Genomic DNA, 13,151 nt, shown 5'->3' with positions numbered 1-13,151 from the left:
TCAAGCAAACAGAAGTATGTTCAGATGCTGACTTTCACAGTGATTTTATCCAGCTATGAGCTGTTGCAACCAATGTGTGCTTTTACCTCTCGAGACTTGAGTGACGGGCATGTAACATCATCATTTTACTCTAATAAAATGCACAATAAAAGCAGAGGGTTTGGTTTATCCTCTCATATGGTTTTTATTTATATTTTCTCTGTCTTCTTACCTGAAACAGATTTAACATTTGAGTTTAGTCTTTAAGGGCAACATCAGATGGACGCTCAGTGCTTCTTTGCTTTTATTTTGAAGACAACAGCAGTGGCAACGGATAACAACACCATGATGCCTGGAAATTGAAACCCATTTCAAGAGAAAATTGATCTTGATAAAGTTTTGTCCCCTCGTTCCAAATGTGCAGGATGAGAGGTCGCCAGAACTCTGCACAGCAGACACACCAGTATATTTTTGGGTCCATGTGACTTTTGTTTACAAGCCCTGGATTGATCGCAACTGGGCACTGAAAAGCAACAATAACCGCATACACAAAGTCAACTTTTCCACTCAAGCTTAGAGCAAACAGGACCAGCTATAAAGGATAATAGCTGTAGAGAACAGAGCAACGTGATGCATGCATGTCACAAAACTCCTCAATTAGAAAAAAAATGTGCTTTGTATTGATTAAAACAACTAAATACGATGGTGTATAAATCTGCTTTGGCATAAAAGTGTCGGCAGATGTCAGTTTATTTTGCTCCTTAAGGGACTCGTAATCAGGGAAGCAGAAAAAAAACCCCAAACAGCCATCTTATCTCAGAGTTCAGCGTGAGTTTAAATCAGAAAACCACCACCATTCACAAAGTTTACACATCTACTCGGTGAGTAAAGTGTTTTCAGCTGGATTTTGTGGGGAACACGGGGGTGTTTTTCGCCCGCTTGGTTCACCTCAAACGTCCCACCCCCTGCCTGTCATGCAGCGTCAGTCTAAATTCTCAGAGCCTGTGGAGGATTTTGCTGCGGTATTGTGGTTGATGTTCATAATAAAATGACTGACAGCGCACAGCAGCGGGCGAGTAGCAAATCAGCGTCTGTTGAGCTGCTCAGACTGACATTTCTAGATTTACAAAAAACGCTTTGAAAGGCCCCTGATAGCTGAAGTGGTTCTGCTTTGTTTTTATGATTTTACAAAACGAGGAGGAGTACGTTAGTATGTTTTTTATTCTCAGAGACGTTGGTCGAACACTTTGCAGCTATTTATAAGCTGTGTCACAAAGCCCGGGGCTCTGAAGTGAACTGTACAAATGCTGCCGCAATGCATGTCTTGTTGTTACCGGACGATTGCTCAAATAACATTTTGATGTCTTTTCCAAGGAGGAGACACTTTGACGATTAAAGAAAAAAAATGGTCCGCTTACTTATATGAAATGGGAACAAAGTGTCACGATAACCAGCTGGTGCAGGGATTTGGCTGAGAGTGGACTTTCTATTCTTGCCTCCATCATGTTACATTCAGAAAAGCAAAGCAGTGGTAGTGCAGAATTAGCTGCAGGGTGAAAGCTTCATGGAAGAATTCCACTTCCACTGGCACATGATTTACTGCGAGGATGCAGGGAAGGATTACGCTTTTCTCACTCCTTTGATTCTTGGTATTTTGATGCTCATATTATGTTATTTCAACACTGAACATGGATTTCAGCATTCATCATTGCAACAAATGTTGAAAATATCACACCACGGTAGTCCGTGCATTTTAACTGATCGGATTAGATTATTCTGCATCTGTACCCTGTGACAAAAACAGAGTTAAAGGAAAAAAAATGTTGCTCACCACAAAGGGTTAAGGGAAAAGCTGCTCTTTCCTGCTTGTGGTAAATCCAGTCTGATGTGAGCTCTGCTCAGTGTTTCTGGCTCAGTACTGACACATGGTGGTTAATCTGTGTCACTGCAACTGCTTCAGGGGAAAAAAGCAGAAAAATGGTGCTGGTTTTTTTTGTAAAGATGCAAGGCAAATATAAGGGATTACACTTTGTAAATACATGTGTATAAGAAAACTGAAGTGGGTAGAATTAATGGGAAAACTCCCTCCATTTCCCCTCCATCCCCATTAAGAAATGAATTTGAACATGTTGTCTATGGCCTGTAGGGTAATCCTCTTTATGGTCAACTCATTTCTGTGGGCCTCATTCCAGGCTCAACGCTCCCTGGATGAACCATGGGAGACATTGTGCGGGACATGTGACTCTGCAGCCTTTGGACTCCAAAGGGTTTCAGCAGCAAACACTGAGGCTGAAGAGTTTCACATGTGATTTAAACACCGAAAACAGCGAATAATTTGTAATTGTTTTGATTTTGGGACCTTGTAAAGCAGGTCTTCTAAGAAGAAATGCAGCTCAGACCTCTTGTAAAAGTATAAATCAATGGAACCTTTATGTATTGTAAATTAGTAGATTTCAAATGATTAGTTACAATGTGCTTTACAGTATTGAATCTTAAACAAATTATCGTATTATTTTGGTATTTTATAGCTTGGGGACCAAAAAGAATAAATTGGGTTTTTGAAAAATAAAGAATTAAGGAATGTTGCATTAGGAACTTGTTAAAGCAGGTTAAACACTATTTGAATAATAACCTCGTCACCTTTTTCTAATTTATTTCTATATCTGATCTCCACTTTGTTGTATTTGTGACGTGTTCAAACAAAATGTGCCATGAAACTTGTGGATTAGGATTAGATAAATATATAAAGTTTGATTAGAATTAGAATTAATAATGATGACAATTAAATAAAAAGTATTAAAAAAACCAATTTGTTTTAATATTTAACTTATATTTTGACCTGAAATTTAATAAAAGTAGAAAAAAATTAACATATTTGATATTCTTTGCTGTGAAAGTTGGGTCTACTGGGATCAAAAGTGAGGAAAATGACTAGCTAATGCACACAGACTATAGAGAGGATTAAAGTCCAGAACAATACACAGTAACAATATTATTTTGAGGTTTTATTCATGTTCAGGGCTCATCTCTGCTGTTGGATTTGATCTGTTCTCAGTTGGGACTGCATGTTCAGTTTGTTGGCTTTCAGCTCTGCCGTTGCCCTCCGACATGTGACCGTCCTCAGCGAAAGCAGATGGGCTCTAATCTGCAGATAAAACTAAAACTAGATGTTGACGAGTGGACGGCCAAACGAGTAATTAAGCTGCTGAGTCTGTGTTTATTGCATCTGAATGGAGTGTGAAGCAGATTAAGCTTCAGTGGAGGCATATAGATGATGAACGAGATTTCTCTCTTTCTCGTCTCTCTGTTCTGTTCATTCGTGTGCAGCTTTTACGTATAACTGCCATAAATGAACCGTCACAAACTTCCATCAAACAACATGATTTTACACATTTGTTTCTGCTATATCTTCTCTCTCTTTGCATTGGTTGATCCTTTTCAGTGTGACATGTCCCCACAACATCCTCAGTGTAAATGACAACAGTAGACCTAATTAACTAGATAACTGTTGAGGGTTGAGAGGAAAAGGCTGTCAAACAACAACAGTTTGAGTCTTTTCCATGAGATGGAGCTCAGGTAGTGTCAGTGTAATAGAGTAATAGAGTTAAGGACCAAACCAGGAGGACTGAATTACTAACAGTTGTAATAGTTTTTGGTTTTAAATGGTGGAGAGCAGGTGGAGACCTTTTCTTTCTCACCTTCAGTGCAATTCTTTTTGAATACTTGAGAACTTTAACACTGAAGCACTTTGTTTTGGTGGAAGAACACAACACGCAGCATTTTGTCATTTGAGTTTCATCCCTTTGAATCTGAAAATGAGCATTTTTCTCTCTTGCTGTCCCCTCAGGTGGGCAGGCAGTGCCTCAGGACCCATTACCTTCCTCCACCTGCCCTCCGGGGCCCCCCGGGCCTCCAGCAGCTGCCAACGGCAGCAGTGACATCATGGTGAACTTTGACCCCGACCCGGCAGACCTGGCGCTGTCCAGCGTGCCGGGACAGGAGGCGTTCGACCCGCGGCGGCATCGCTTCTCAGACGAGGAGCTGAAACCTCAGCCGATGATCAAGAAGGCCCGCAAGATGCTGGTGCCCGATGAGCAGAAGGTACTACATCTCCCACGATCCATTTCTGATTTGCTGTTTGCTGCATTTTCTTCAAGCTGCTTTGGGAAAGTATGGATACAGACGTGCTCAATGGTCATCAAGTAAAATAAAAAAGGCAGGGAAAATGTTCAAAAGCTTTTAGAAGCATTAACTGGAGTCAATTTAATCTGTAATCTGTAGTCTTTAAACTTACATTTTGTTCCTAAAGTCGGTTCTGTTTTCCATCTGCTTTTCTCCCGTCCTCCCTTGTTTCTGGAGGTTCCCTAAAGGAATTTTCCCTTAAAGTATTCTGAGAGCTGACGGTTTAATTTGTTTTCGAGAGTAAAATATCTCCACAGATTTGGCTCAAAACTTTAAACACTAAGATGAAGAAACGATCTCGAGGTAGGCATTGACTTAAAAAGATGGAAAAAAAAAAAGGCAGCAGACCAGTTAAGGACATTTGTTTGAAATGTGTCTAAAGATAAAAACTACACAGACTCACTGGCAGCTCAGCAGAGTTCACGTTTTCCTCGGGTATCCAGTTCAAACAGAGGCTGCAGGAGCCCAGTTTAGCTCTCAGTCCTGAACTTCATCATTATAAAGGCCACGGCTCTTTGACAGCTCCCGTGCTGATGTGGAAAAAACTTAAGGAGCGTGACGCCCACTGGTATTGATGCCTCCTGACGAGAGCCCTAAAATATTTTGTACTCAGCTCATTGCACAATAGAAAAAGCTGTGATCAATGGCTCATGCTTTCACAGTTCGGTGCAGAGCAGCTGCAGCTCCTGAGGCGTTTATAATTTATGGAGAGATGAAGGCGCTCACCTTGCTGCGCTTGGTCGACGTCGGCTCTATATAAATCATTTGTACGCAGCTTTGGAAAAATGATTTTTTTTTTTTGGCCGCAGCAAAGATGAAGCTGGGATCTTCTGAGCTGCTCTGTGTGCTGTATCAACACTGCACTGAAGTTGAAAAAAAATCTGGCTCTGATTAGAGGACAAAAATATTCCAGAATCACAACATGAATCACGTTATTACTTTAACATGAAGTGTGCAGACCTCCACCACGGCTGACCGATGCCCCACATTACGTGACATATTCACACCAACTTTTTTATAAAATCCTGCAAACAAACAGACAAACAAATAAAAAAAAACTGTTTCAACCACAAAATTGATTTTTATGTTATAAATACCCCAAGAATTCCTTTTAAAGACGCTTATTTTTCTCAGTTTAACTGCAGAATGACGCTAATGTTAACCAGACGTAGACAAATCACTGAGAAAATGAATCAAGTGGAGCCTCGCAGCATAAATCTTTCAGATAGATATATCGCTGTGCGTCCAAAAGTTGTAATTGTTTCTAGTTTTCATCTCATTTGATCTTTTTTTAATGCTCTCCAAAACAAATTTATGCTGCAGGCTTTCATGTGGCTGCAGGGCGTGTTTATACGTTCAGCCGAGCAGCTCAGCGAGCCTGGGTGGTACAGCTGGATTAGGGAGGAGCTATTTTCATTGGGTTTATTGATACGATGAATCACTATTACTGTTTTCCATCTCATAGATTTCCTTGCTCCACTTTCTGAGATGAACTTTATCCAGTTTAGCTGATGTTTAGCTGATGTGCAGGACCTGTGTGTCCATGCAGCCTGTGTGTTTTTCACCTTTTTAAGTGCTCAACGGGGCTTTCAAAGATATGGAAACATAAATATTCACACAGTAATGATCTGTTGAGATTCAAACTTAGAAGTGAAATTCTTTCTCGCTCATGTCATAGTAATGCTGGTCCACAATGCAAAACGTAGCTCAATTTTCACAATTGACGTTTAAAAATGATAAAATTGCTGCCCTTTCTGGGTTGCATTATCGGGCCTTCCAGGGTGTGCTCTGCCTCTCGCCCAATGACAGCTGGGATAGGCTCCAGCCCTATAACGACCCTGAATTTGATTCATTGGGTATAAAAAATAGATTTTAACTGACCCAAATGTATACATCAACTCCTGTGTTACGTTTTTAAGGCACCATCTCGCCAGGTGTATATTATTTATATGGCCACGGTATAAAAATGGGAGACTTCGGGATTTTTGTGTTGTGGCTGCCACATTCAAATCAAATCAAATCAAATCAAATCAAATCAAATTTATTTGTATAGCACATTTCATGTACAAAACAATTCAAAGTGCTTTACATAAAATAAAAGCATTGCAGCAGGGAGTGGAAGAAGCATTAAAAATACATAAAAGAATATAAAGATTCTTCAAGCAAACTGTCGTGCTCTTTTGGTGTTCCGTAGTTGTGACTCATCAGCTGTTGTCACCTCTTTTTTATTTCTTACCATCCTGTCACTCTTCACATAACTGACCCCTCTCATCCGGTTTTCTCCCCCCTTCTGTGTGTCTCTCCTCCCCTCACCTTTCTCTCCCACACACCCCAACATACCACACCGCCGCTGATAACAGGATGAAAAGTACTGGAACCGGCGTGTCAAGAACAACGAGGCGGCGAAGCGCTCGCGGGACGCCCGGCGGCTGAAGGAGAACCAGATCTCGGTGCGTGCTGCCTTCCTGGAGCGGGAGAACGCCGCCCTTCGCCAGGAGGTGGCTGACATGAGGAAAGAGTTGGGCCGCTGCAGGAACGTCATCAACAAGTTCGAGAGTCGGCACGGAGACTAGTGAGGCGGAGGAGACGGGAGAAGATGAAGCAGGAAGGGGCGGGTGGGGAAAAGGAGAAGAGAAAAGGGTACAAGGCAACCCAACAACAGCAGCACTTTAGTTGAAGTGGCGAGGGGGAAGGCTGGAGTAGATCTGCAGGAAGCGCTGTGTGACACCGGGTGCAAACACGACAAGTGTGTTCGGAGTGTTTTAGTGTGCTCGCTGTGCTTCAGGATGTCATGTCAGGAGAGCACAGTGAAGCCATGTTTTCCCAGTTGGACTCTTTTTGTACATGCTACCTTGCTGAATCCACACACCGTACTGTTTCATCACCTTGCGACCCCTCGGCAGCTTCCGTCACCGTCGGTGCTGTTGCTTACGCCCCGATGTTGCACGGCGTTTTTGCAGGTAGTGCGTTTCCGGCCGCTGCTCTGGCCAGTTCAAACAGGGTGTTGAATTCACAATATACCAGTGAGATCTCACTTTTTAAGCTCAAGGCAATGGACACAAGCCAGGAGAGGTCAGGTGTGTAATTTTTTTTCTATAAATAGGACAAAAACATGTATATTTTTGAACTTGGCAGGAAGGCAAGACTGGTCCAGCAAAGAGGAGGAGGAGGAGGAGGAGGAAGAGGTGGAGGCAGGGTTTTCATCCATAATGCAAAGAGATTTTGACAAAGGATTATTGTATATTTTTCTATTTGCAGAGATAATAAGGAGGAGGATTTTGGAAATAATCTTTTGTATATTTTATATATGGGTGGGGAGGGGCTATTAGCTGGACAGTCACGGGGCCACATAAAGCGCTTTTTCTCTTAGCTGTTTAATGCTAAAAACAATCTATTTTCAATGTTACAGAGCTGGTGAGTCAGAGGTGGAGGTGTAACAGAGAATGTATCATGGTTGAATCAGGTATTTCACACAGTGCGAGATAAGGCGAGGTATCTTCGTAACGATTGTTTACTGTGTTGAAGGGAGTTGAGGGGCTTTAGGAGGAAGAAACAAAAACTGTATAGTCTAAAAAAAAAAGAGTTTGTGTTTGTTTGATTTCCTTGTGAGCTCGATTAAGCACTTGAGTAATCTTCTATTTGATTCCTTGTCTGACTTTAACTATTTGCAGGGCTTTTTATTTTCGAAGGCTAAAGAGAAAAGGAGAGAAAAACAGGGAGTAATCAGCCATGAGAACAGCTGGATATGAGCAGATGTTTTAGAGTGAAAAAAAAAAATGGAGCAGCATTTCGCTGGCAGGTTTGCATTAAATTTGGTGACTGCGTCGTGCTCACATTTACTCTCTATTTACTCCTCGATCAGGTCCAGGAAGTGCAAAAATGTCTCCACTAACTGGTTTAGGGTTGATGTGCCCAGATCGAACAGTGACTCAAACCTTCAGCATGCAGACACAAACACACAGACATAGACGGTCCGCTCCATGGTTTTAACCCTTATTGTTGATGTTGATGTTGTTATGGACTTCTATTGGTGCTGATCCAATCTGATCCTCTACCTGACACTCAAACACTCTCACAAACGGACAAAAATCCTATTTACACATATGCAAACACACACACCTCAAACACAGAACTCAACTGCCTATACCCTTTCTTTGTCTTTTATTCCTTTTTTAGTTTATTTTTCCTTTCTTTTATTGCATATTGTATTAATAAATCATATATAGATTTACACACAAACACTCGTCTATACCTCTCCTTCAAACTTTACCTAATGAGAAAGAGAAATGCACCCTACTGCTACTGTACCATACAACTGTACTATTGACTATTAAAGTATTCTCTCACTAGATATATATATATATAACTGTGTAAACGATATATGCTTGAAATATGTGATTATAGTTGTAACATACATAATTGAATATATTACAGAAGAACCCGTTGAAATCATTTTGTCAGTTTTCTCTCAGGTGTTTTTGTCTGAGGTATTAAATATGCACAATAATGCCAATAAAAAAAAGTTACACACACACTCGAAAATCTTTGATCCTATTCCAGAATTTGTGGTTTGATTTTGTTAAAGGGGAGTTGTATTTTACCTTTCCTCTTTTGTTATTTTTGTGGGGTTTTTTTTTGTACTAGCTCACCAGAATGGGACAAAGAACTTTCTCCACAGACCAATGGACTGTTTTACTAAGCTCCGCCCCCCCTGAGTTACTGTGCCTAAGCCTCTTTGTAGAGCTCCAGTTATAAGGTGCTTCTCAGGGTCAAAGGATCCCTAATGGATGGGTTTCTAGGATGCCATGTCATGAAATCTTGTCGAAAAACTGTTCCGATGTCCAGGATCCTGTGAAGGGCTTCATTCAGTGAAATTACAAGGACGCTTCTGTAAATACTTGATGTTCTCAAAGCACCTACCGTCCCTATTCACGAATCAACAACGACACGATATGTTTTTGAGTTTTTTGTTTGCTTTCATCGTGTTTGCTGCCCCCTTAAAGTTATTAGCATTGTAATGTGTTGAAGCAAATGACTACAAAGTAAAAATAGTCATGTAAATAGCTGTCAGGTTGTCAGCTAATAGCAATTTAGCAGCCATGTTAGAGTTTTTTGCTGTTGTGTGTAGGGTCTAAATGAGGGTGGGACTGTTGCCATGACCTATTCCCACCTGTTAGGATGCTTCCATAGCATGTTTCCGTAGCTTCTTAGCATGACCTGGAAAGACCCATCCTACCAGGGAACATCCTTGACTTTGAGAAGCACCTCCGTGGACGTAGTGATCTCGTCAGGCACAAGGCTGATGCTGAAAGTTCAGCACCAATTATGGACACAAGGTGCTGACTCCAAAATATCCCCGGCTGTAGACTCTCATTCAAAAGGTGTTAACTTCTCTCATGATGTCATAAGATTCACTCCCTCTGGTCCTTGTGGAAATTATTTCACTTTTCCGAATCTCCAGCTCTATCTTTCTGCCCAAATATGGTCACTTATGGCTCCAGAAAACCTACAAAGGCAATAGACAGATGGGTGACGTTGCTTCAACTCCATTTTAAGATTTACTTTTAGCCTGTCTCTCCATGCATACAGCTTACCATGGCGACAGGAATTCAAAGATTCAGTGAGGTTCCTTCCCTGATATTAGACTCCTTACACTCTTTTTCCAGCTTCAGACTGATATTGCCTCCATGCTAATTGATATTTAGCATGGTAGCCATTTACGAGAGGCCAGTTAAATCTCCCAGAATTGAACACAATCTTGATCAGGGCTTGGGTTACCTTTGCCGTTGTGTTTTGAATTTTGTGACATCTACAAACTTTTAAAAGCTGAAGCATCCTGTTTTAGTTTATCAGTCAAATGACTGGACAGCTACTGAAAGGGGGAGGAGTTTAGTGGATAGTTACATGGAACTGTTTTTTCTTTCTTTAGATGGCAACTACACCTTTTTTTTTTTTCTTGCTATACAGTTACTGTTCCAAGTATTTCGCTTTTCCATGTAGTTAAAGTTCTTTTCAGTGGTTTCGTTCAGTGGAAGCTGTGAATCGATTCTCACATAACTTCCCATTTATTCCCTGAACCAGTTTTCATTTGATTTCTTTGTTTTCTTTGGGGGAATTTGTTCGAGCCTAAGACACAAACTTTTGGAATTTGAACCCCTGTAAGATAAGCCTCAGAGCTTCTAACACTTCCACGAGTCAATGGAAGAACAAAGTTATGTGCTTTCTTATGATATCTGGGATTTTTGCAATTTCTTCACACATGTTTCAGAAACTTTTTGACAGTGCTATTTTTCTATGTAATTGTGCTGTTGAGCGTATTTTAAATCTTCTGGCGGGCGTTTTCAGCCCACATGGTGGCAGTGACAGTTTGCTGCTGTGAAGTAAAACGGCATTGCGGGTCATAATGACAACAGTAATAATGATTAAGAATAATGTACACAAGCTTTGTTATTTCTTCTTCAACTTTGTGGATTCTCAGCTAACTTCTCCTTGTTGTGACTGTTATGAACTACAAATCCCATGAGCGCAACTCTACTCAGTATTGTGTGCTGTCCACAGAGGGATGATGGCATATGTGATCTCTTCCCCCCCCCCCCGCCAAACACCAATAAAAGCTAATCTTTATTCACTGAGGAAGCTTTTCTGGTGTCTTGCTGTGTCATTATAAAGTGTGAACGCAAACCATTTTCAACCACCACACTTACTGTTCGAGATAACATCTGTGGCCACGAAGAGGTGCCAAAAAAATGAAAGAAATGTCAAATTTAAATGTAAAAAAAAAATAATAATACCAGAAACTGAAAATGTATGTTTTTGTGGTGGAAAATGTATATAATAAAAATGTAACAATGGTTCTTCTTGACAAGAAATCTCACAAAAAGTTCAAACCAATCGTTATTTTGTGATAAAGCCACACAGTCTCATTTCTGCAAGCACTGATGTTCTATGGTGCCATCGTCCAGACATCGGCCTTGTGAGCAGGTCCGTGTAAGGAGTTGGTGGTATAAGTCCAAAATGCTTTCTTAATTGAGATCCCCATGTGAAACCAGCGGTTTTCACTTAGTTTTATATTAGTGACTGTTGTTTTTTTCCACTTTCACTCCTGCTTAGTTGCTGCCAAGCCTCCAAAAACACTGTCAGGGTGAGAAAGAATGGCTTAAAATATGCCCTTTCCTGTTAACCTTGAAGGTTGTAAACTCTACTAATAGGTACCCAGTGTGTCCTGCTGAAGCTGCAGTATGCAATGCATTTGAAGAAAGACCAGGCTTGCCACAGGGGCTTCAATCGCTGTCCAAAATCTTTTATTATTTATGTATTTTAGACTCATTCCCAAATACACCAACCGGCTGCGGGGGATACTCACTCAGGCACCAAATGTGGACTAATCATCTGCTTAGAATAATTCTAAATAAATGCTCAAGTTTCTTTAGGAAATCTCTGAACCTTTAAAAATGTTTATCAGGCATGTGTTCTGATACCCAGATGTGTTTTTCTCGTGTAGACAGGTTTGGCTTCCCTCTGTTGCCAGATTTGGGCTTGCTTTCAGACATTTATGATCTACATGTGCCCGTCTGAATTATCCACTGACACGTCTGTAAAAGTTTATTGGACTCTCAGTAACCTAGTTGTTAGCTTGAGCCTCTGCTGCACAGTTTCTCTGTCAAACACATACACAGACATGGTGAAACCGTCTGACAGAGGACTGGAAGTAACAGTAAAACACACCTAAGACGACTACATTTAAATAAACCAAAGAACAGTATTGTTGTGACAGCATGGCACTGATGGCCCACAAACGCAGCTGTATATGTATCTATGTTCTATAAACTAACCTAAAAGATTTATATCTTCAGTTTCTAACCAACAGATTTGAGAATATGACCCACAGACAGAGTGGAGAATTCTGACAGAATTCACAAAGTTTGGATCTTTTCAATCGAATCGGCTCGCAATTGAGAATTAGAAAAATAAATGTTTTCTTTCTAAGCATTTTATATTTTGAGTGTCATAACACAGGCATTAATACTTTAGTCAGAGTAGAGAAGGTGGAAAATATAAGATTTCAGAGTGTTTTAATTGGATTAGTTGTATAATAAAAGGAGTCTTTAGTAAATTTTTCACTGGTCACGTGTACATACAGAAACATTTCTAGCATTCACATTGTTCCAGATAAGGTTAACTCAGATTTTAGTGTTTATATTCACATTCCTGTTTACATGTCACAGAGCCTTGTTACCACCCAGAATTCTTTTCATAATATCCATATCTTTTAAAACACAGAGCATTAACTGGATTTCTCTCTTGACCCAGAAGTCTTTTTACCTGCAGCCTTCCTGTTCTGCACCATTTCTGCTGCAGGAGCTAGTGTTGCCAGATCTTGTGCCAAAAACAAGCAGTCTGCTCTTCAAAAAACAAGTCCAAAATGAGCTGCTGGGTTCAATAAAAAGAAGCCCAAAAGAAGAACAAAATTAGCAAAAAAAACAGGCACTTTGTCCTGTGGGAATTAATTGAATTTGCCCAAATGAGAGAGAGTTTCATTGAATATTAGATTTTTCTAGACTAAACCACTATTTTGAGAACTTCTACATTTGTTACTCAGTTATAGAGAATGTGACGATGCGTTTTGCCGTCTTATGTGCAGGGAAGTTGGATTTGTTTGGCTAAAAATGACCCAATCTAGATGAGATGAGAAGAGATGGAAAAAGAAAAAGGGAGGAAGAAGGTGGACCTTACTGAGAGTAATTGACTAACACAGCTTAATGTAAGATAATTCATTATTATGATTATTAATGTAATTATTAAGCCAGTAATGAGTCAGAAACTGATCCAAAATCCAAACCCTGTTTTTGGGGAAATTTATTTAAAAAAACCCAACAAATGATATAGTTCTAGCTAGATTTAGTGACGTATTTACTAAAACTAACAGAACAGCGTCCATTAGTGTAGTGTAGTGTCTCAGTAGTATCTGGTAGCTGCAATTTTTCAGAACA

At 40.3% G+C, this 13,151-nt stretch overlaps 1 protein-coding gene across 2 annotated transcripts in view; it reads left to right on the top strand.

Moving 5' to 3' along the window:
- Positions 1 to 11,014, top strand: part of dbpa (D site albumin promoter binding protein a) — a 41,225-nt gene extending 30,211 nt beyond the window's left edge. For both annotated transcript variants that reach the window (XM_075449178.1, XM_075449179.1), the window contains exons 4-5: positions 3,827 to 4,080; positions 6,522 to 11,014. In XM_075449178.1, the coding sequence (XP_075305293.1) occupies positions 3,827 to 4,080; positions 6,522 to 6,734 (467 nt within the window). In that variant the 3' untranslated portion in view covers positions 6,735 to 11,014. The remainder of the gene's footprint in view (positions 1 to 3,826; positions 4,081 to 6,521) is intronic.
- Positions 11,015 to 13,151: the final 2,137 nt, after the last annotated feature.

The sequence above is a fragment of the Odontesthes bonariensis genome, chromosome 18 (assembly GCF_027942865.1).
Source record: "Odontesthes bonariensis isolate fOdoBon6 chromosome 18, fOdoBon6.hap1, whole genome shotgun sequence".
In the NCBI taxonomy this organism is placed as follows: domain Eukaryota; kingdom Metazoa; phylum Chordata; class Actinopteri; order Atheriniformes; family Atherinopsidae; genus Odontesthes; species Odontesthes bonariensis.
Note: the sequence above shows the minus strand (reverse complement) of the source record. Positions and strands in the feature narration are given on the sequence as shown.